Source organism: Python bivittatus, unplaced genomic scaffold (genome assembly GCF_059951505.1).
Source record: "Python bivittatus isolate LINGU-HERP-01145 unplaced genomic scaffold, Pbiv_v1 ctg000580_np1212, whole genome shotgun sequence".
Lineage (NCBI taxonomy): Eukaryota > Metazoa > Chordata > Lepidosauria > Squamata > Pythonidae > Python > Python bivittatus.
The window spans coordinates 31,313,862-31,335,514 of NW_028277087.1; the positions used below are offsets into that span (position 1 = coordinate 31,313,862).

General features: G+C 37.9%; 1 protein-coding gene across 1 annotated transcript in view; it reads right to left on the reverse strand.

Moving 5' to 3' along the window:
* Nucleotides 1–3,294: 3,294 nt before the first annotated feature.
* Nucleotides 3,295–21,653, reverse strand: part of AK7 (adenylate kinase 7) — a 45,059-nt gene continuing 26,700 nt past the window's right edge. Inside the window, exons 14-18 of the mRNA XM_088149870.1 lie at nt 16,087–16,155; nt 14,166–14,363; nt 10,784–11,004; nt 3,762–3,920; nt 3,295–3,592 (exon numbers count right to left, since the gene is read on the reverse strand). Of these exons, the coding sequence (XP_088005996.1) occupies nt 3,584–3,592; nt 3,762–3,920; nt 10,784–11,004; nt 14,166–14,363; nt 16,087–16,155 (656 nt within the window). The 3' untranslated portion in view covers nt 3,295–3,583. The remainder of the gene's footprint in view (nt 3,593–3,761; nt 3,921–10,783; nt 11,005–14,165; nt 14,364–16,086; nt 16,156–21,653) is intronic.

Here is a 21,653-nt window from a genome sequence, read left to right on the forward strand (position 1 = left end):
AATTTTTATGATGATATTCCATGGATTGAAAATTCATTTCTGAGTCATAATGATGACCCGTGTTTCATCACCTTGTCATAGGGCTGTGAAAAAAAATCTTAATTCTCCTAAAGTGACAATAATTGGTGACAAATTTCAACTCTTGAGGCTTTTATCTCTGCAATCAGCATATGAGGAATCCATCTTACGCAAATATTTTGACACTGAAGAACATCATTAATATGACCCATACATTCCTGTGAAATGCCAAGCTTGACAGCAATTTTCCTGTGATTCCATCGATTGTCCTTAATCAGGTCATCAACATTTCTCATGTGAAACTCATCAGTTGCTGTCACAGTTGTCCACTTTGTTCTTGATATCATAAATAAACTCTTCCCAGTTCATCATCTTCACATTTTTTGGCCCAGCAACACAGAGTACTCACATCAACACAGTCATCACCAAAAACAACCTGGTGGTGAATTTCACTGGGGGGACTCCGCTGGCAGTCCAAAATTCAATCATTAAAGCACACTTACCAGTGGCTTCCATTTCATAAGCAATAGCAGCACAAACTTTTTTCGCAGCAACTTCCCACCAAATGAAGTGAAAGAATAGGTGCTAAAGAACACGTGAAAGCTTCTAGCATGCCAGTACTGTCAATTGCTGGCAACTTATACCATTGGAGGTACTACTTTTCATCCAACTCTAGTATTATAGTGTCGCCCAGCTAGCACTGAGATGATATAAAGCATGTCCTCATTACTGTTTTACATTCCTCAAGGAGATATGGTTGATGCTATGTCATGGGAGAAATGGCTTAAGGCTGTAATTTTATTTTGTGAATATAAGCTGAATTAATTACAGTGAGATTACTTTGAATAAATTTGCATATGGTTGCATTGTAAAAGGATTTTTGGTGTAACTGAACAAGTACCAATATTTTTCTTTTCCTTAACTGTACAGCTTAAGTACATGTTCTTAATAAACTTGATAACCTAGATATTTTCCAAGAACAATAGTTTTGAAGTTGTTTCTTTGTTCTAAATGTTTTAAAGGAACTTCCTGCAATTTATCAGATACTACTGTACTTTGTCATTCATTACAGATAAATTTACACACCCTCAAACTTCAGATTTCTTAAATAATTTTTTTTAAAAAGCATTTGTTGTAATATTGAATGTATATTGTACAAGCATATTGCACAACAATAATTTAAAATTAAATTTAACAAGGCATAACAGGGCAACTGTTTATACTTCTTAGTCAAATTCAGGATTATTCTTGAAGAGATATTCTGCCTGTTGATTAAAAAATATCCACATAAAAGATTTGTTAGTTTTCTATCCATTAAAGATATTAGTGCATTTCCTAAAATGAACAGAAACAGAATGAATTTAATGTAATGAATTTAATGTAATGAATTTGAAATATCAAATACCTCTGGTACTGGTAAGGTGCTAGACAGTGGCTTGTACTGTAGCTATAATAGCAACTTCTACTTGGTACATCCACAGTATAGTTCCTGCTACAGGCAATCCCATTATGAAATAGTGCCTCATATATAGAAGTGAATGTGTATTTGGAAATCCAGATCAAAGAAGAATATAGTCAAAACAAACACACAAACTTGAGCATATTGGAAAAACTGTTGAGCTCAGGCTCCATTATTAATCAGATGAAAAATTGCACAAGCCAAACCATCCACCCTAGAGAGATGGCCTATTAATCAAAATCAAAGACTAAGCCAAGAATTATAGCAAGGAGGATCTATTTCAGAACAAGAAAACCTCTGTCCATACCCCAAAAGGTGAGATGTTAAGCAAATTAATATTTAAGATAATGTTAGTTCTACCATGGAATATTTTTAGTAACATTTCCAGTAAAGAAAATTCTAGGCACCAAGATCAAGAAAATCATAGCATTCTTTGAGAATTCCATGTAAAACTATAGATTGGCAGGAATTGGTTCTGAGATGAGGTAATAAAACCCATTGCACCATCAGGTGTTTTCTCTTTCTGCTGTTCTGCTCTGCTCTCTACCAGCACATGTAGACTGGTGGTGTCTCCCTCCCTCTCTCTCCAAACATCATGCCTGGATTTGGCTTGAAAGATTGTGTTGATTCCTGCATCATCCTTTTAGATGCAGAATCAGGAAAGAGATATTTTGAATCCCTTTTGTCTTCAAAGTTTCCCTGTCCTAAGGAAGAGATTTTCTTAGGTTTACTACTCAAGCAGACAATTAGCTCTACATTCTATTGTTGGAATGATTAAAGACGGGACCCAGTGTCCCAGATATTTTCAATGCTATCCTTGATTCAAAATTTATGATCTGCTGGAGGAAGATCCACCTAGAACCAGTCTATTCATAACAGATTACTACTAGGTACAGTGATTTTCAACATTACCTTACAGTATAATTGGGCTACACTGCATAGTGGTAGAATGTTCATAAACAAAGATCCCATCATCAAAGCCCAAACCTGAAAGCCTTGTCTCTACTGGTTCAATGACTTCTAACAGTGTTCCTGACATTTCTACCTCTCTCTAATCTATATTCTATATTCCACTTTCAACCCTGTTTTCGTTATTGTTGAAACTTTCTGAAATGTTTGTAAACTATGTATATGTCAGTTGAGTAAGCTTGCTCCCCTTCCCTTGTCCTTGTACGTCCATCACTTAATAAACTATAAATTGGACTTGATATTTTGTCTCATCCCCCTTTGTTTTTACTTCTTTCTTTATAGATATGGGCCTGGTCTGTTTTACAAAAGTCCATTAATGTGTGGTTTCTCCACATATAGTAACAGATCTGCTCATTTGCTGTCCCTAGGTAGCAGCCTTATCCATACATACCTGGCAGTAAGCAACACTTGACATAGTGGAATGTAATTTTAAGTAAATAGGATTGTACTGTCCATGGTAGAAGTCAATCACAAACTGAAGTATATGGTAAAACTTGGGGAAAAACGTGTTACTGCAAGGGAAATAATATTCTATGCACACATATAAGACTGAATCTAGAGCTAAGATCAGCTAAAAGTCTGTTTTTAGAACCGTAAAGAATGCACAGGAAGCTTGTGACTCTTTCCGTGATGGTTAGAGGAGAGCTTATAAGGTAACAGCGAGCAGATATGTAATTTATAGCATGATGAATAGAAATACAGGTAGTCCCCAGGTTAAGAACACCCAGTTACAGACAACCCATAGTTAAGAACGGAGCCTATTATAGCAAGATTTGAGTTAAATACACAATGGTTTATTACACAATACTACTTATACAGTATTATACAATAATACGGGCTTACATACAGATTTGTTCTGGCTTACATACAGATTTGACTTAAGGACAGACCTTGGGAATGGAACTCATTCTTAAACTGGGGACTACCTGTAAGGCCAAATTATAAAACCTAGTATGGGGTACTGGTGAGTTAGACTGTACTGAGATGCATAGCCTTTTTTTTTTTTCTACACCTGATAAAATAGTTTCAAAAAACAAGTCTTTCAGTTTCAAAGGAATTGTGCTAATGGCAGTGTATGTTGTTTAGAGTAACTGATGGATGCATTGTAGGTTCCTTATAAAGTTACAGGAATCTTTGTCAGCTTTGCTGCAACCAGAAGATTTACAAGTAAGTTATAAAAGGGCTAACTAAAATTTACAAATAAGTAATAAAAATAGAACATTTTTGTCTCCTAAGATAGATAGATAGATAGATAGATAGATAGATAGATAGATAGATAGATAGATAGATAGATAGATAAAGTAAATTCTCTTACCAGAAAGTCAACGGGGTCATCTGGCCTAACCATGCAGCATTGATTCAACCCCTGCATAAGGGTTGGCATCACATGCTTCATTAAGTAGTTTCTCAGTGGAATTGACTGAGCTTCCAGAAGCTCTTGTTCTTGCCGCTTCACTTCTTCTAAACGCTTATTCTAAATACAGACAAATATATCTAAATTATACATAGACATAGTCTAGAATAATAGTATAGAAAACTGATTTTTCAAAATTCTTTTCATGTCATATACCTGGCTTTAGTTTCTTGAATTCTACATTCACTTGCTATTAAAATGTAGCAAAATTTGTATAGCCTACAGTACATATCATGCACATGCCTAAGAGAAAATGTTGACCAAACAGTAAATGTCTGAAAACTGCTATGACATTTCCTGCACATATGTTTCTATATAAAACATTTCTAAACCAGCTGGGCATGTTTCAGGTATATGCACATGTATACTCTATAGATTCTTAACAGAAAGGAAAGTTACATGTTCAATCATAATTGTGATATCAGGTGACACACACATACAAAAAAATGCATGTAGTTGCTCAGTGTAAATTTGTTTCCAAAGGATCCAGAGGACATCAAATGTCAGGCCTCTCTTGGCTAGCAAGGAATAATGCTGCAAGAATTTATTTCCTCAGACACAAAGACTCGACAAGATCAATTGCAATGAAACAGTGAAGTCATTATGAAAAACACATAGCAACTGCTATGTATCAAACCAAACTATTTATCCTACCATGAAAGTTGAAATTATCTAAAGGGCTGGAAGCGATTCTCTTTTATGCAGAAGTTTCCATCCATCCTTAGTTTGATTAGTTGATTAGTATCAGTTTATTTATTTTAAATGTGTGAGGACTTTCACATCATGAATTTTAGCACAAGAAGCTATCTTATTTATGGAGGTGATTTGTCCAAAGTCCAGTATATCTATGTTAATTAACAATAGCTCTTCGAGGAGATAGGCGTAGCCTTACTGCATCAGCTATTTTGAGTGAGCCATGTTCCTTTCCTAAATCTAGTTATTGTTTCTTACCATCATGTCAAATGAATGCAGGAAATATACCACTAAAACAGTATGCCTAGTTTTTATCTATAATTCATCTGAGGCCAAGGTATGTTCATCCTGCATATTTATAAATTAACATCAATAACATCCACAATAATGCAATGCTTTTGTCAAAATGTAGCCAAAATGATAACAAAGGGGCAGAATAGTGATTTCATAGTGATGATGTAAGCTGCTTTCATCATTTGCCTCTATGACCTCCCGTGCAAATGCCTCTGGTTATCATAAAAATTACAAAATGCCAGTAAATCTCTGATGACTTCACTGTAGGATAAGAAATGTACTCTAGTGATTCTTATTACTAATACCATAGAATTTTCTTTTAGGGGGAAGGAGATCTCTTTCCAAATCCAGAAATTAACAATACAAAAAGCAAAATCACACTTTCAGCTGTCTCTGATATGCATGCACACAAATGCTGGATTTCTCAACAGTTTTGTTAAAAAAAACTCCTTTCCAGTGAGTCTCAAACATTCTACTCTCAGTTTCTACAGAACAGTTATCGGAATTATTCTTAATAATTTATTTTAATATAAAATTGATAATACAATAGCATAAACTATTCAATTAATTAATGGTTGTTGGAGAGGATTGGGAGAAAGAATCTGGAGTGCTGGTTAGTTATCATCTGGTGTTGAGAAATATGGGAGGAAAATGGGGGAGAGTGGGGCATGAAAAACTGCATGGAAGTAAACAGTAAAGTATAAAGCATCAGGGGGAAACATCGTATCTTCTTCTCCCTCTTCCCCCTCTCCTGGCTACACTATTCATAGGATCTCATACCATCTACTTTTACTTGAGGGCTCTTCAGGTAATATTAAAAAGTATTCATTTGCTGCTGGAATATACATTTCATTGGTAATTAATTAATTAAAGACAATTAATCTGGTCCTGGAGACTTAAATTCATTCATAGTAGTCAACTGCTCTCTAGCTACCTCTTGCCTTGGGTTGCTACTCCCTCCTTGTGTCAATTGTTCTGCTTCAGTTGTCTGAAAACAGTTTCCTTTGGGAAGAAAACTGAAGCAAAGTATGAATTCAGGATCTCTGCCCACTCCCTGTCATCTGTTACTATCCTAGTAACTATCCTCCTTTCAAGCACTGGGTCTACCTCCCCTACCATAACCCTTACTACTGACAGGGCCAAAGGCCCCTTTTATTGATGTTTCCCTTACAAAACTAGGTTCCTCTTGTGTTTTAGTGTTTCTGAATTTTCACAGGTATTAGCTACTTGCTGGTATGTCTCAATCTTCCATTTCTTATACATGAAATGGATAACTTAGCTCATTCAAAAGGTCCTTGTCCATCCAGAGTGGCTTTCTAAGTTGTCCCCCATGTTTAATTCTCAGTGGAATAGAGTGTGATTAAACTTCTCATTTGTTTCTGAAAATTCCCAATCCTCCTGTGCTCCCTTTGACCTCAAGATTTCTGTTCATGGGATCCTGCCTAGTACTTCTGTAAGGTTGTTGAAATTGGATGTCCTAAAATCTACTTTGTCTGCATGCCTATGCTCCAATTTCCCTTTCTGTAGTGTCTTGAACTCCAAGACTATGTTGTCCGTTCCCCTTGTCTCAACTTTCCAGAAAATAAAACAGTCAGCAAGATTGCTGGTTTTCCAACAGATGTCTGGGTAGTTGAAGTCTCTCATTATTAATATGTCTGTCATCACTGAAAGTTCTGTAATTTGGTCAAGGATAACATAATAACAAAATTACATTATAGGATTTGGGATTGAATTGGATGACATTTCAGGATCTTATGAATTCTGCAATTCTTTAATTATAACATGGGGGAGGGGATGTGGCCCTCCAGATGTCTTTGCATTCCAAGTTGCATCAATCAAGCCAAGTATTAGGGATAATGGGAGGTATAGACACACAATACCTGGAAAATAACTGGTTCTCCATTCCTTATTTAGAGCAGAACTTTTTAAGAGGTTAAAAAAAAAAAAAACCTGACCAGCTCTATCTTTGAATATCTACTGGATTAGGAAATTGTACTATACTGATTTTTATCAGTACATGTCTCTTTTCCTAAGGAAGTGATATTGCTAGCAATAGGCAGCCATCAGTTACAAAGAAATAATCAGCATCTATTATGGAAAGAGAAATCATTTTAGAAAAGAGGAATTTCTTTTCCTTATATTTTTTTCTGGAGATGATTTTATCAATGATATGATTCTATCTAAGAAAGATGATAGAAAGCTGAGTAGAAAGCCAGTTGTCTCCCTACATATATGTTGTAGGAAAAGTAGATTTAGGAACATCTGCCAAAATATTAAAACTATTCATCCATCAATTCACATCTTAAGTCTTTATAAATATATACAAATTTTTTTTTTGTTAAACAAAAGCACTAGTTAGTATCTTCATTCCAAGAAATTCAAATCTGGGTATGTATTGCATCCATGAAATTACTTCTCAAAATTGTGAATGAAATGACACACACCACACTATCTATAATATAGGTTCCTTCTTTGTGGCTTAGCGTATATCTCTGGTTTGGAATTTGTCTGAATTCACACAAGTGTGGTTTCTTTAATAAATTACAATTAATCAAAGCATGGGTTATTGTGTACCTTTTGTACCAGCAAACATACCTGAAATTTAGGAATAAAAAGTGTGTGAGGAATTAATGTAGATGTAAAGCTATTCTATGTTACATTAGGAATGAAAAATCAATATATTTATTAGAATTCAGATGAAATTTAGTCACAGAATTTTAAAGGGAACTTAAATTTCCTATTCTTCCACTTGTATGGAATAACATATGTTTTCTCACCATTTGTCTTTTTCCTTTACATGAAAAAAAATCCATCAGGGAAAGGAGAGTGAATAATTATGCAATATATTTTTATTAATACCACTGGGAGCCATTATTGGGAATCATTCTGAAAATTAAAAAGAGCACCCATAGGAAATGGAAATCGAGAATAAAGAAAAGTGGTCTGGAACTGTAGAGATAGTGTTAGGAAAACTGAAGCTCAGAATGACCTGAGGTTGGCAAAGAGGCTAAGAACAACAAAAAGGGTGGTTTTTTTATTTGTTGTTAGATATGTTCAAAATAAAAAAAGAATCAGTATAGAAATTGCTTAATGAACAACAAATGCTAACAATTAAAAGGTTTCAGCAGCTGGGCAGAATATGGGCAGACAGTGTTCAGGGAGTAAAGCTAATCAGAGTCAGGCCTGGTTAGTATTTGGATGGGACGCCATCAGGGAATTCCAGATTTATAGACTAGATTGGGATCCTGGAAAAAGGCAATGGAAAGTGATATCCATATCACTACCACAAAAACTATATTCACATGTCTATGAGGAGGTCTTTTCATATCAAAGTAAATTTTAATAAAGGCAAAACTACTCAATCATTCTTGTTCAGTCTTCTTCAAGAAGATACATATTCCATTAAGCAATTGTGAAAAGCAGGATGGGACAGCAGGATTGACACTTGAGACTGATAAATACATTGTCAGGAATGTATTACTTAGGCTATATTTGCCCTTACCTTTTAAGCTGTTGTAGTATGCTCATGATTCTAAGCCAGTTTTAAAAATACCTGACTAGCACAGTCCACTATGGTGAAATGGTTGAACTGTACTTATTTCTTTAAAAAATACAAAAAAGGAAGCTCTGAAAGAATAACAAGAACAATAACAGCAACAACACATTATCAGGGCAAATGGAAGGTCTTAAGGTACTAGAGCTAATGGTAAGCATTGGCTCCCTTGAGGGGGTGTTTCTTCTCAGCAAAGTAGGCAATAAACTGGTGAAGTGAACCTGCAAGGAAGTAGTGCTATAGCCGAAACAGATAAGATTATCCAAGATGACATAAGACAAAAAGACTACAGCAAGATTTGCTCAGGGGGATTGAAATTGCAATGGTAAGGAAGAGAGTAAAACTGACATTGTCTGTTTCTGCTCTCAAAAAATGTTTGCTGTCTCTTTCTGGTAATGGGACAACTAGGCAATGTAGATCAGTCCTCTAAGGTAGACCAGACTAGGAAACTAAAGTTCCATAAGCTAATACTACTTTTATTATAAGGTTATAGCAACAGAATCTTGCAAGTTTGAATGCGCTTCCCACCTCCCTTCCTTTATCACCGTGAGAACTAGGGAGAGTGTTGTCTGATATGCTTACTTGGGTTACACATCTGGCTCAGACTCAAATTTCTTTTATCTAACTGTTGTCTTGGTTGCAGCTCTTCTTTCTGTTCCTCAAGTTTATTCCTTCTTCCCATTACATCAGCCTTTGGAATAAGTTAAGGCTGGATGAACTGAATCTTAAAGTACTGAAGGAACTTGCTGATGGTCTGGCTAAATCTTTATATATTAAGTTACAGAAATTCTGGAAAACAGGTGAATTGCTGAATGAATCAAAGAGGGCAAATGTCCCTGTTTTCAAAAGGGTCTGGGAGATAATCAGTATTATATCAATATGTGAGAAGATTCTAGAGGTTTTCAAGCACTCAAAACAAAGCGATAATTATCAGAAGTCAGCATGGACTGGGCAGGTATAAGTCTTTCCAGCCTAACTGTATCTCTTTTTTTTAACTAACTTCCATAGAAGATAGTGGGAATGCTCTAAATATCTTGATGCTAACAAAGAATTTTAAAAAGTACCCAATAACAGCCTGATTAGCAAGTGGGGGCTGGCATGATCATTAAATGAATGTAGCAGGTCTGAAAACCATACACAGAGAGCATTTATCACAAATTCCTCATGAAACTGAAGGTATCAAATGGGATGCCAAAAGATTCACTCCTGGGCCCTATACTTTTCAATATTTATATTTATGACTTGGAGGAAGAGGTAACATGAGTCCTTATCAGATTTGCAGATGAAATAAAAGTGGGTAAAATAGCTAATATGCTAGAAGACAAAAATAAAATTCAAAGAAATGGGCTGAAATATTAACAAACAAATGCTAAGTTAGCTGTGTAGGAAAAAAAGAAATCAGATGTAGATATATAGAATGGGTTATACTTGGCTCAGCAGTAGTTCATGTGAAAAAGATCTTGTAGTCATTGTTGATTGCAAACTGGATATAAGTCAGCAGTATTATGTGGCTGCAAAAATGTTAATGCAATTTCAGGCTCTATTAACAGAAATCTAATTTCCAAATCAAAGGAAGTGATAGTTTCACTTTATTGTATGTTAGACCACACTTAAATATTGCATCCTGTTCTGGGCACCACATTTTAAGGATTCAAAGAAAGTGGAAAAGGTTCAGAGAAGGGCAAGAAAGATGATCAGGGGACTAGAAATTAAGTCCTGTGAAGAGAGGTTCTGGAGATATTAAGCCTTTAAAAAAGAAGACCTGAAAGAGTGTCACACAAGGAAACTAAGTCACATGATGAGCATGAGTATGTTTAGCAGTAACAAAAGATAACTTGGGGGCAGCTGTTTGATAGCACTTTTTTTGTATTGGAAGGGATGTCATAAAAAAGAAGAACATGTTTTCTTTATCATCCCAGGAGACATAACACAATGGATTTATTATATGAAGAAAGGTTTTGGTGAAAAGAGAAATTTTCTTACAGAGCAGTTCTGCAGTCAAACATATTGCCAGAAGATGCTGAGTTCTCCTTCACTGGATGTGTTCAAATAGAGGTTGGACAACCTCTGTTTGGGGTGCTTTAGTGTGAATTCCTGCACTGAGGAGAGGTGTGAACTCAGTAGTTTAAATGGTACTATCCAGCTCTGTTATTCTATTTTTTCCACTGGGATCAATTCATTTGCTGTCACTGCTCTTCCTGAGAACATTTACTAGAGTATAGATATAAACTATCTAAACCTTTTAGCAGCATTTTCTCTCAAACAAAACAAATAGAAAAATCAGGTATAGTGCTTCCTGGAGAAAAATTTATTCACTTTCCTCCTCCTTTGGTAAGAAATCTGTAAATATGTTAAAATTTTCTTATATTTAAGATTTACTTACCCATTCTTCCCAATTTGCTAATTTTTGGGCCCTTTCTTCAAACTCCTTTTTCTCCAAGTCAGCCTTTTCTTTAGCTTCTCTAGCAAGGCATTCTTCTGCTTCTTTCCGTTCAAATTCTTCCCTTTCTTCTTCTGTCATGCCATAATTTCGAGGCTCACCAATGTTTTTAATTATTTCTTTTGTTATAACTCTGTTTTCCAGGCCCTCAAACTTGGATACATCTTTCAAGTGTGGAGGCAGGATAGGAAAGAAATTGTGAATTACATAAAATTAGATTGAATATTATTATTTTTTAATTGTCATGATAAACAGGCCAATGCTTTCACCATAAAAATGCCTCCTTGCAAAGTTTATAAAAAAATAAAAAATAAATGAATGGCACCAAAGAGATAGTAAATATATAATGTGTTTATTAATATAAGCAAATGAATAGTCTTGCAATATATGAGGGGCCCATACAGTTTTTGTGTAACAGAACCCAGGACAATATATTATATGTGTGGAGCAAAAGTAATGAAATTTGTCAAATGTACAAAACTGTTTGCTGAAATAGTTCAAAAAGTTAGGTAGATATGGAAAAGCTGTGGCTTTGTGACTCTCATGCTGTCAAATTCCAATAAGCCCCAGATAACATGGCCAAAAAGGATGGTTGGAATTGTTGCATAATAGCAAACAAATACAAAATTGGGGAAGTCTGTTTTCCATCATGATAGCTTTAAATTTAAGCTGTCATTTAATTCATTTGCTTGTTATACTTATATCCCAACTTTCCTCCAGGAATTCAAGGCAGTATACATAATACTTCCTCTAATTTTTCTCCACAACAACTGTCCTGTGAGATAGTGTGATAAACTGATTTTGGTATGACACAATAGTGTCTCTTCAAAGCATGTGATAAGTCTCCTATGCTGAAGAGCTTGGAAAGATGAAATTCATATTTTGTTTTCCAAAAAAAAAAAAAAAAATCCTCAACCATGTAAGCCTTTGTTATATAACCAACCACTTGGTAATTTTCTGGTTTGCTGGAAAAATCCTCAACCATGTAAACCTTTTTTATATAATCAGCCACTTGGTAATTTTCTGGTTTGCTGCCTAGACACAGGACATCAGAGGAGAAGGATTTTGCCTGACTGGGCAAAGTAAGCCAAATCTTCCCAAAAGAGTTACCTTTCACATCCCCCTTATTCTATAAGACAGAATAGTGCTAAGGAGAAAAAGAAAGGAGAAAAGCAAGAAGAGCCTGCCTAACAACACTCAAGTAGAAGGCATAAACAATCTCTCTCCATTATACTCTCTTCAATAAATTCTGAACATGTGCCTTTCCTTTGAGGTCAGCCAGGTCAGGAAACAAATACTACAAGAACTACTAGAATTCTACTTTATTGTTAAAGTTATTGTTAATAACAGAATCTTGAAAGACTGAACAGAAATTCCCTCTCCCTCTATTATACCAAAGAGAATCAAAGTGGAACAATCTTGAATTTCTTTTTCACTCCCTCCTCCCTTCCAAGGCTAAGCTGGCATTCATCTAATAGCTACTGAATTCCTTCTTCAAGGCCATCTCCATACTTCTTTATAACATGTGCTGAAATCTAAGAATCTATTCAATAACAATTTTGATAGGCTGACTCTTGTTTTATTTGGAATCCTGTGTTTGTGAGAAAGAGCAACTTTTTTTTCCTACATTCCCCTTTTCCCCATAAAGGAACTGCATACAAAAGTCAGCATACAAATGTAAATAAGCACTTGTAAACAAACTCCATTTTATTTCTAGGGATTTGGTTTAATAGGGGAATTTCACATTAAAACCGTTGCCACATGCAAGATTGCATGTGTTCAGGATTAGCAGAAATCCTAATCACAAGTTTGTTAAGTTCTGTGCAGTACTTCTGAGGTTTGAGCAGAAAGCTCCAAAACATTGTAGATGGTAATGGCCTTAAAGAACATGAGAAAGAACTGCTACCAAGGCAATGGTCAGTTAAGAGGAGGGTGAGCCCAAGCCAAGAAAATAATTTGAGAAAATGTCTCAGACAAGCCCCCGCCTAGTTCACATGAAGATAAAGTGGGGGGGGGGGGAAGCATATTCAGACTTGCAAGGTTCTGTTACTTTTAGCTATTACAATAAAAGTAGTCCTGACCTGTATGGCATTGGTTTCTTAGTCTGCTCTACCTTGTTGGGCTGACATACATGTTCTTTTCTCTTTTTCCTACAGTAGGGTTGAAATGGGAAGGCCTTGATCAAGCACTAAAGAACTCAAGCTGGACAATGAAGGTACATCAGGAGGTTCAACTTGATTGGTGGCATCCTATTATAAATACCCTTTATTGAGGAACACTTGGAAATAGTTTGCCAATGAAACTTTATGGTATTCCCAATATTCACTCATAAGAGGTAGTTTGGGCTAAGAGACAGTGATGGGACTAAAGTCAGACACTGAGACTGCGTAACTGAGGAGGGATTTGAACCTGGGTCTACCCTTCTCTTGTCTACCACTTTTACCAATAAACAAACTGTCCCTTAATAGTAAAAGAAATAAGGATATCTATAACTTAAAACAACAACTGCCACATATCTGAACAAAGTGTTTAGCAGCAAGTAATTAAACCATTTAGAAAAGACTATCTGAACTAAATCTGGTTTTGTGACAAGAAGAGTCTCCAAAGGGAGCTCACACATTCACTTGACAAGTGTGAATAGGTTCGTGTGTGAGAAAAGTTATGTGAGTCGTGTGTGCAAAAATGTATGAATAGGAAGGGTACAGAACAGATGTGGCTCTGCCTGAGCCTACCCCCATGGTTACCTCACCTATTGCTGGTCTCCTCAATCATAAATCCCCAGAAAAATTCTCCAACCACCAATGTGGCCTACCATATAAGAAAAAAAAAAAAAAGTTGCCCAAATTAATCTCATTGCTATTAATAACATACCATTTGGTCTAATGCTAGTTTTATTTTCATAATTTAGTGATTGTTGTGGTGGTGGAACAGATGCTGTCTAGATTTTGTAGAAGTGCTGGTTTCTTTAATTACCGCGCAATGCAGCTGAGGTTATATATGCTGACTATGGAGGGCAATAATCCCTTTTTATACTTTAATTCTCTTTTATGACTTCCTTTTCACATGTTGAGAAAATTGGCTCAGTATGGGAAATTGAGACAGGAAGGCATAATTAAAATAATTAAGCTATTTTCTTGTTTCCCTTCATTTGTTTTTTTTTCAAGTTGGCTTAACAAAATTTGACTTATAATACTATGCTTGTTGTAATTTTAACTATTTGTTATCTAAATGTACAAACTGATAGTACATGAAAATGACACAAAAGATTATAATAGCTAGATGAAATGGAATAGAATGAAAGAATTAGATGTATTTTATATCATACCAATATATTGTGGGTGTATTTCTATTTCATCAAAATAGTTGAGTACAGTTTCATCCTCAGAATTTAACTCCCTAAAAAGACTGAGGGATCTTAAGTATCGGTCCTGAGCATAATGCGTTCCAGCAACAATGCTTTCAGGGAGATTCATGATTCGAGTTTTCAAGAATTCATCAGAAGCATTCAAAGAAACAACATGGTCTACAAAGAAAAACATTTCAAGATATTAGAAATATGTTAGAGTGGCCTGCTTTGAGATTCTGTTTAAAAGAATATAGAACGGGTATATAAAGATTACAAGAATGCTGAAATATACACAGCTTGCAAAATTGGATTTGAAACCACCAAGCAGACATTCCTACTTTACATAATTAAGTTTAGATTTCAGGTATCTTACATGCCCATGGACAAAATATCAACATGAAAAAAATCATTTTTGAAAGACTTAAAAGAACAGTATCACACTGTACTGATACAAGATATAATTTGTTCAGTCATGGTGTGTTTCATAGCATCAAGGTGACAGAGGGAATAACATGTCATCACTTAAATACTATGATTTACATACTTGTGTCAGACATCAGGACACAATTATATAATGGACAGTTGCATGATGACATCATTGGGTGCCTGTTGTTATTTTGGCATCATTGCAGTTTGTTGCAGATGCTGCTGGATGCGTTGAAGAAACCACAATTAGCTAGAATCACACAACATAATAATCTATAAAACATGTTTTACAAACCATACTGGCTGGATTCAAACAAATAACTAACCATTATATTTAGTGCAATGGATGCAGTCAAAAACTTGTTATTTATTTATCGCTGGATGTATATTCCACCTTTTTATCTATTTGAAAATCAAGATGACTTACAGCAGTAAAACATATTAATTATAATTAAGGACATTTACTGTAAATACAAGAGATCCACACAATTTAATAATGTCAGTAACAAGTGAGACCTGCCACAATGTTGCAACATAAACACACCTAACTTAGTTTCAATCAACCATATCCTCTCCCATTTTATTCCCCACTGAATTTCCAGCATTTTCTTGCCTTCAACAGTTGGTTAGAAATCCATTCTCACACTAAGGAAATGACTTGACTGTTATACAGTATGCTAATAATGAATTTAAATAAGTATTTAACCAAGTTATTTGATTTACTTAGTATTCTATATATTCTATAGATCTTGGCCACTGGTTATTGAAATTGGCAAATATTGAATTTTAAGTATGGATGCCACTGATTGCCAATGTCTTTTTTAGGATGGTTATTGTCCTGATTGTATTGAAGGTGGAGGCATTTAAGACTATTGAAGAAATAGTTTGACCCTTTCACTTGAACAATTTTAAATTTACCATTGTCCAGTTAGCAATTCTGGAACTAGATATTGGAATATGAAGTAGCTTCTTATACCTTAGATATTTTCACTCTATTTCCAACCTGGTTTCCATACTCGTTACCTTGCTGGACAATTTTCAGTGAGTAATGGATGTGGAACTATACTGGCTAGATACCTCTGTATTTCCCACCAACTTTTCATATTTATCACTATTTAGAATAATCTCTCACAGATGGGATTTGGAGGTGTGAAATCATTATACTTGCAATTATTTTTAGAGGGACTGACTAGGAAGGTGTGCTGTTGTAAGCTACGATGGGACAGGGTCAAAGGCAATATGTAAACTTCCTTTTTCTCAAACACTTGTGTCTTCGGCTTACACCATAATATCATGGTTGAAAAATATGTGTTAACAGGACGGGATGTGGGAAAATTGAAGGTGAAGAATTTTTACTTTCCAGCAGTATGCTTTTAAAAATTGATACTATCCACCTTTTCCCAATTTCCATATGACTAGAATAGATCTAGGTTTAAATATATAGAATTGAAAACATCACCTTAAGTACACTTACCAGGAATTATTAACTTGTCGTAGTGATGTATTTTCCCTCTCATATCTTCTTCTTCTTCTTCCTCTTCAACTAAATTAAAAAAAAATGTTAACATGGCTCCAATAGCAATTAGCATCCTGCAGTTTACAATAAATGTCTAACCAGTACTAACTAGCCTGTTTTGGCCTAGTGTAAATATAATTATTGCCCTTGCTCCTAACCTGCAAGTTATAGACCTCTTCTCTAGTCTTCCTCTTGGCCCTACTTCTCTCCCTTTCATTTTTGTAGATAATCATACTGTAGCATTATATCTACCACTGACATTTTCATAGACCACCATTTCTAGGCCTACTATATCTGGGCTGAAAAAATCCAAGCAGCCACTAGAAGGCAGGAAAGAGATTCTTCTATGTCAGGGGTCGGGAACCTTTTTGTCTGAGAGAGCCATGATCGCCACATATTTTAAAATGTAATTCTGTGAGAGCCATACAATATGTTTAAAACTAAATACAAGTAAATGTGTGCATTTTATGTAAGACCAACACTTTTAAAGTACAATAAGTCTCTGAATTCTTTTTAATAACGTTGTTATGCTGTTGCTAACCAATGATGAATAAAGTACTTCTTAATATTAATGCGACTTCTGGTGCTGCATGGTTTTGCTGATGGCTTTGTAGTCTGGTTGATACGTGGTGAGGTTAAGCTTCATGCAGGTGTTGAGACTTCCATCCGTTAAACGTGATCATAGGTTGGTCTTAATGTTCTTTAGATGTGAGAAAGACTGCTCACATGCATACGTAGAGCCAAACATTGTCAGTACAGCAATACTCACACGATGCAGTGTGTGGTATGTGATGGGAAGTGCGTTCCAAGTTTTGACAATCAGCTGGTCCGCGGGTTGAAGTTTTTTCATTTCTCCCCACTTGTGTTTGCTCGCCAACTCTGCTTGCTGTCATGCAAGTCTTTCCAAATCTTCATTCAGTGACTTGAACTTATTCACCCACATGTCTGAGGCCTTCAGGTCAGCAGCTTGTAGCTCAAAATCTCTGACGGAGACACCGGGGATGTAACTCAGGTCGGCGCTGTCCACTGCACACTCGTGTGGATGGGTGATGAACTTAAAAAGACAAGTGCACTCACGAAATTCTCCAAAGCGCGCTTTGAATGACTGCAGGAGATTAGATGTGAAGCCCGCTAGCTGCTGAAGATCAAGATGTTGAGCAGGGTCACTTGCTGTGCATGCATCTTTAAACTCTCCCAGTTTTTCAAAGTGTAGTAAATGACCTGTTTCAATGTCGGCGATGAAGACTTCTAGCTTGTTTTCAAATGCAAACACTGCTTGTTGAAGGGATAAGACTGTATTTCCAACGCCTTGCATTTTCACATTGAGCTGGTTCAGATGTTCAGTCATGTCCACGAGATAGTAGAACTTCAGGAGCCACTCAGTGTTAGCTAACTCAGGATGCTCGACGTTTTTCATTTCAAGAAAAGTCCGGATTTCGCTCAGACAAGCCGCGAAACGGCTGAGCACCTTCTCTCTTGACAACCAACGCACATTGCTGTGCAGAAGCAGACCAGGATAATTATTCCCAACTTCATCCAGCAGTGTTTTAAACTGGCGATCATTTAAAGCTCGGGCAACAATAAAGTTGACCACCTGAATGACCAGCGACATCACCTCACCAAGCTGCTCGCCACACATCTTAGCACAAAGCGCCTCCTGATGTAGGATGCAGTGAAAACTTAGGATGGGTCTCTTTTCATGTTCACAAAGCGCTACAAATCCTCTGTTTTTCCCCACCATGCACGGAGGACCATCAGTACACACCGAAATAAGTTTATCCATCGGTAGATTTTGTTCTTTAGCGAACTCAGTGAAAGACTTGAATAAATCCTCCCCTCTTGTTGTCCCTTTCATCGGGAAAACAGCAAGACTTTCCTCACGTAGTGTGTCACCGACAGCATACCTTGCAATCACGCTGAACTGGGATAAATGGTTTACATCTGTTGACTCATCCAAAGTGAGAGAAAAGAATGGTGCTGCATTTATGTCCTTCACTTGTGTTGCCTCAGTTTGATTTGCCATCATGATGGTACGATCGTGAACAGTTCTTGCTGACAGAGGCATGTCTTTTATTCGTTTGATTATCTTGTCTTTATCCGAAAAGTCGTCAAAAAGTTCATTGGCAACCTCAAGCATGAATGTTTTGGCATACTCCCCATCTGTGAATGGCTTTCCGTTTCTCACAATTGCTAAAGCACCAGCAAAGCTAGCTGAATTCCAGTCACCTTGTTGGGTCCAAACACGGAGTTGCTGCGGACTAGCTTGCACTCTGCACAGTAGCTCTTGACATGCTTTCTACCTGCTGTCCCCCGCAGGATATTTCGATGCAAATGTAGTATGGCGTGTGTCTAAGTGCCGCTTTATATTTGACCGTTTCATCGATGCAATTTTATCATTGCATATTAGACACACTGCAGAACCTGCTCTCTCTACAAAGGCGAATTCCTCTGTCCATTCCTGCTGAAAAGTACGATACTCCTCATCTTTTTTTCTTTTAGGCATCTTCTTCAGTAAAAGGGTTTTTGCAATTAGCTAGCTGACTGAGGTGAGGAGGATACCACCCCAGGTAGTGGTCCGTGGGGCAGGGCAGAGGTAATGAAGGCAGGGTAGCCAATTGCGGGTGTAGCTGGTGGGATGGACCCTTACAGGCTGTCAAGGAGGTTAGGCCCAAGCCAGGGGCTCGATTTTCGGCCACTGGTGGAAAGTGGCACCGTGCCTGAAATATGTCTCGTACCTCGTTGGGGCCACAAACAGGGGGCCAGCCCAAGATGAGGACTCACCCAACAGAGCAGGGGCAGCGGAAGCAGGATGCAAAGCGGTGCACCCGGATTGCATTCGTGTGGGCCGCCGACGGGAGCTAGGCCAAAGCCGGGGCCTCGATTTGTGGCTGCCTGTGGAGGACGATATGGCTCCAGGCCCGTTCGGCCGCAGATGCTGCGGGGCAAGGTAGGGTGAGTCCCAAGGATGCCGATGTGGATGCGATGCGGAGGAGGGCGTGGCCTGCGCTCAGCGGATAGAAGACGTGTTCTAAGCCTTACCCCGTTATTTTTTTTATTAAAGATTTGGCAGCGAGCCAGATGCAGCCATCAAAAGAGCCACAACTGGCTTGCGAGCCATAGGTTCCCGACCCCTGTTCTATGTCTTTACTCCCAAACTGTATTTGTCTAGTTTTTTTTGCAGCCTGGATAGTATGCCTATAATTAATTTATAGTGAGTAGATACCTTAAAATAGATACATAAAATTAGGAGCTAAGCTGACTAGTTAACATTGCTATAACTCTGTTCCACTGCAGGTAGTCCTCGCTTAACAAACACAACTGGGACCAGAATTAGGTTTCTAAGCAATGCAGTTGTTAAGCGAATCATCACGTGACCACTTTACTTAGAGACTGTAATCCCTGCACTCCTGACTGCCATCATTAAGCAAGAATTGTGGATCATTAAGTGGATGGAGGCCCAGCTAAAGAGTGCAGGGGTGCCTTAGGGGGGTGGGGGAGGTTCTGGGAGGCCCAGCCCAGGCCACACATGAGTTGTGGGGGTACTGCAATGTTGCACAAAACCGTAGCCGCCCTTGGAAGTCTCAGCCACCCCAGCCCCGGCCCAGCAGCACTTACGACTGCAGGGGCACTGCAACTCCCCCATCTGCCTATCTCTCCCCCCTTCTGGCCACCTTGCACAGTGGCACTCATCAGCAGCACTGCTGGGCTGGGGCTGAAGTAGAGGCCCAAAGCCTGCAGCAGTCTCAGCCAGTTACCACCAACCCCAGGCCTCAACTTCAGCCCCAGCACTGCTCATGCCACTGAGAAATGCCACCTCAAGCCCCACACCACTGGCCTTCACTGCCTCACACCATTCTCCTTCAGCTGCCTCACACCATTCTCCTGCTGGCCTTCGCCACCTTGTGCTGTTCTCCAAACTGCGCCTCTTGTTCCTTCCCCAAGCTGGCACCTCTTGTTCCTTCTGCAAGCCAGCATCCCATTCCTTCCCCACGCCAGCATCTCTTGTTCCTTCCCTAAGCTGGGACCTCTTATTCCTTCTGCAAGCCAGCATCCCATTCCTTCCCCAAGCCAGCGTCTCTTGTTCCTTCCCCAAGCTGGTGCCTCTTGTTCCTTCTGCAAGCTGCCATCCCATTCTCGCAATCCTTTGGAAACCTTAGCAGAGAAGGAATGGTGTGCGTCCCATTCTCGCAAGACTTGGGGAAGACCAGGTTTCTGAAGGATAGTGAGAATGGGATGCTAGCTTGCAGAAGGTATGGGACATGCAGCTTGCAGAAGGAACAGGAGGCACCAGCTTGGGGAAGGAACAAGAAGCACGGTTTGGAGAACAGCGCAAGACAGCAAAGGCTAGCAGTGTGGGGCTTGAGGCAGCATTTCTCAGTGGAAGCCGTGGCACTGGGGCTGAAGTCAAGTCCTGGGGGTGGTGGCAGCTGACTAAGACTGCTAAAGGCCTCAGGCCTCTACTTCAGCCCTAGCTCCGGCGCTGTCACTACTGCGTGCCACTATGCAGGGCAGTCAAAGGGGCATAGATCGGGGGGAGATAGGCATCTGGGAGAAGTTGCAGTGCCCCTGAGGTTGTAAGTGCGGACAGGCTGCCAAGCATCCAGATGGACTTATGACCTCTTCGGGCATGGGTTGTAAGTCCACTTTTTCAGTGCCGCTATAATTTTGAATGGTTGCTAAACGAATGGTTGTTAAGCAAGGACTACCTGTATTAGTTTCAAAAATGAAAGGGGAGGCAGAAGTTGCATGGAAAGAATAGGATGAAGGAGTATATAAGACTATGGGTTCTCCCAATTTCATAAATATAGTTAGAAGAATATGCAGGATGTTTTCACCTAGCATTTCAGCAGATTTGACATTAAATACTTAGGCTGCAAGAAAAGACAGGGGAGAAATTGCCTTGATAATTGAATGGATATTGTATTTTGGCTAAATATATATTCCATTTCTATGGCTGAGTTTGCCAACATACCAAGCCATAGTTTCCTTAATCACAGTTTATGAAAAAGCTTGGCTGAATTTATGGAACATGTATGCCATAAACCATATGATGGGGTCACACAACATGCTAAGCCAAAACAAGCAAACCATATTTTGACTCAGCATTTATAGGAATCTAGTTAATATGATATCCATCTCAGAGTATTTCTGAATGTAAGCATTCTACATTCTTTTTAAATACTTTTACACAGTATAAAAATGAAACTTGTAATTATAATTTATTTATTTTATTTGTTCATTAGTAACATTTATATAGCCGCCCATCTCAGACAAAGTGACTCTGAGCAGTGTACAACAATTAAATAAAACAGCAAATAGATAAAAAAACAATCATTATAAAAAGATAAAAAGTAATTATTAAAATAAAATTTATCAAAAATTTTAAAATATATAAATGCCATGTAGAGAGCAGAATATCAATCATAGTGGAGCCACCTGAGAATGTCTCCGGTTCCCAAAGACTCCCAGGCCTGATGATATAACCAGGTCTTGAGGAACTCCCTAAACAATAGCAGGGAAGGAGC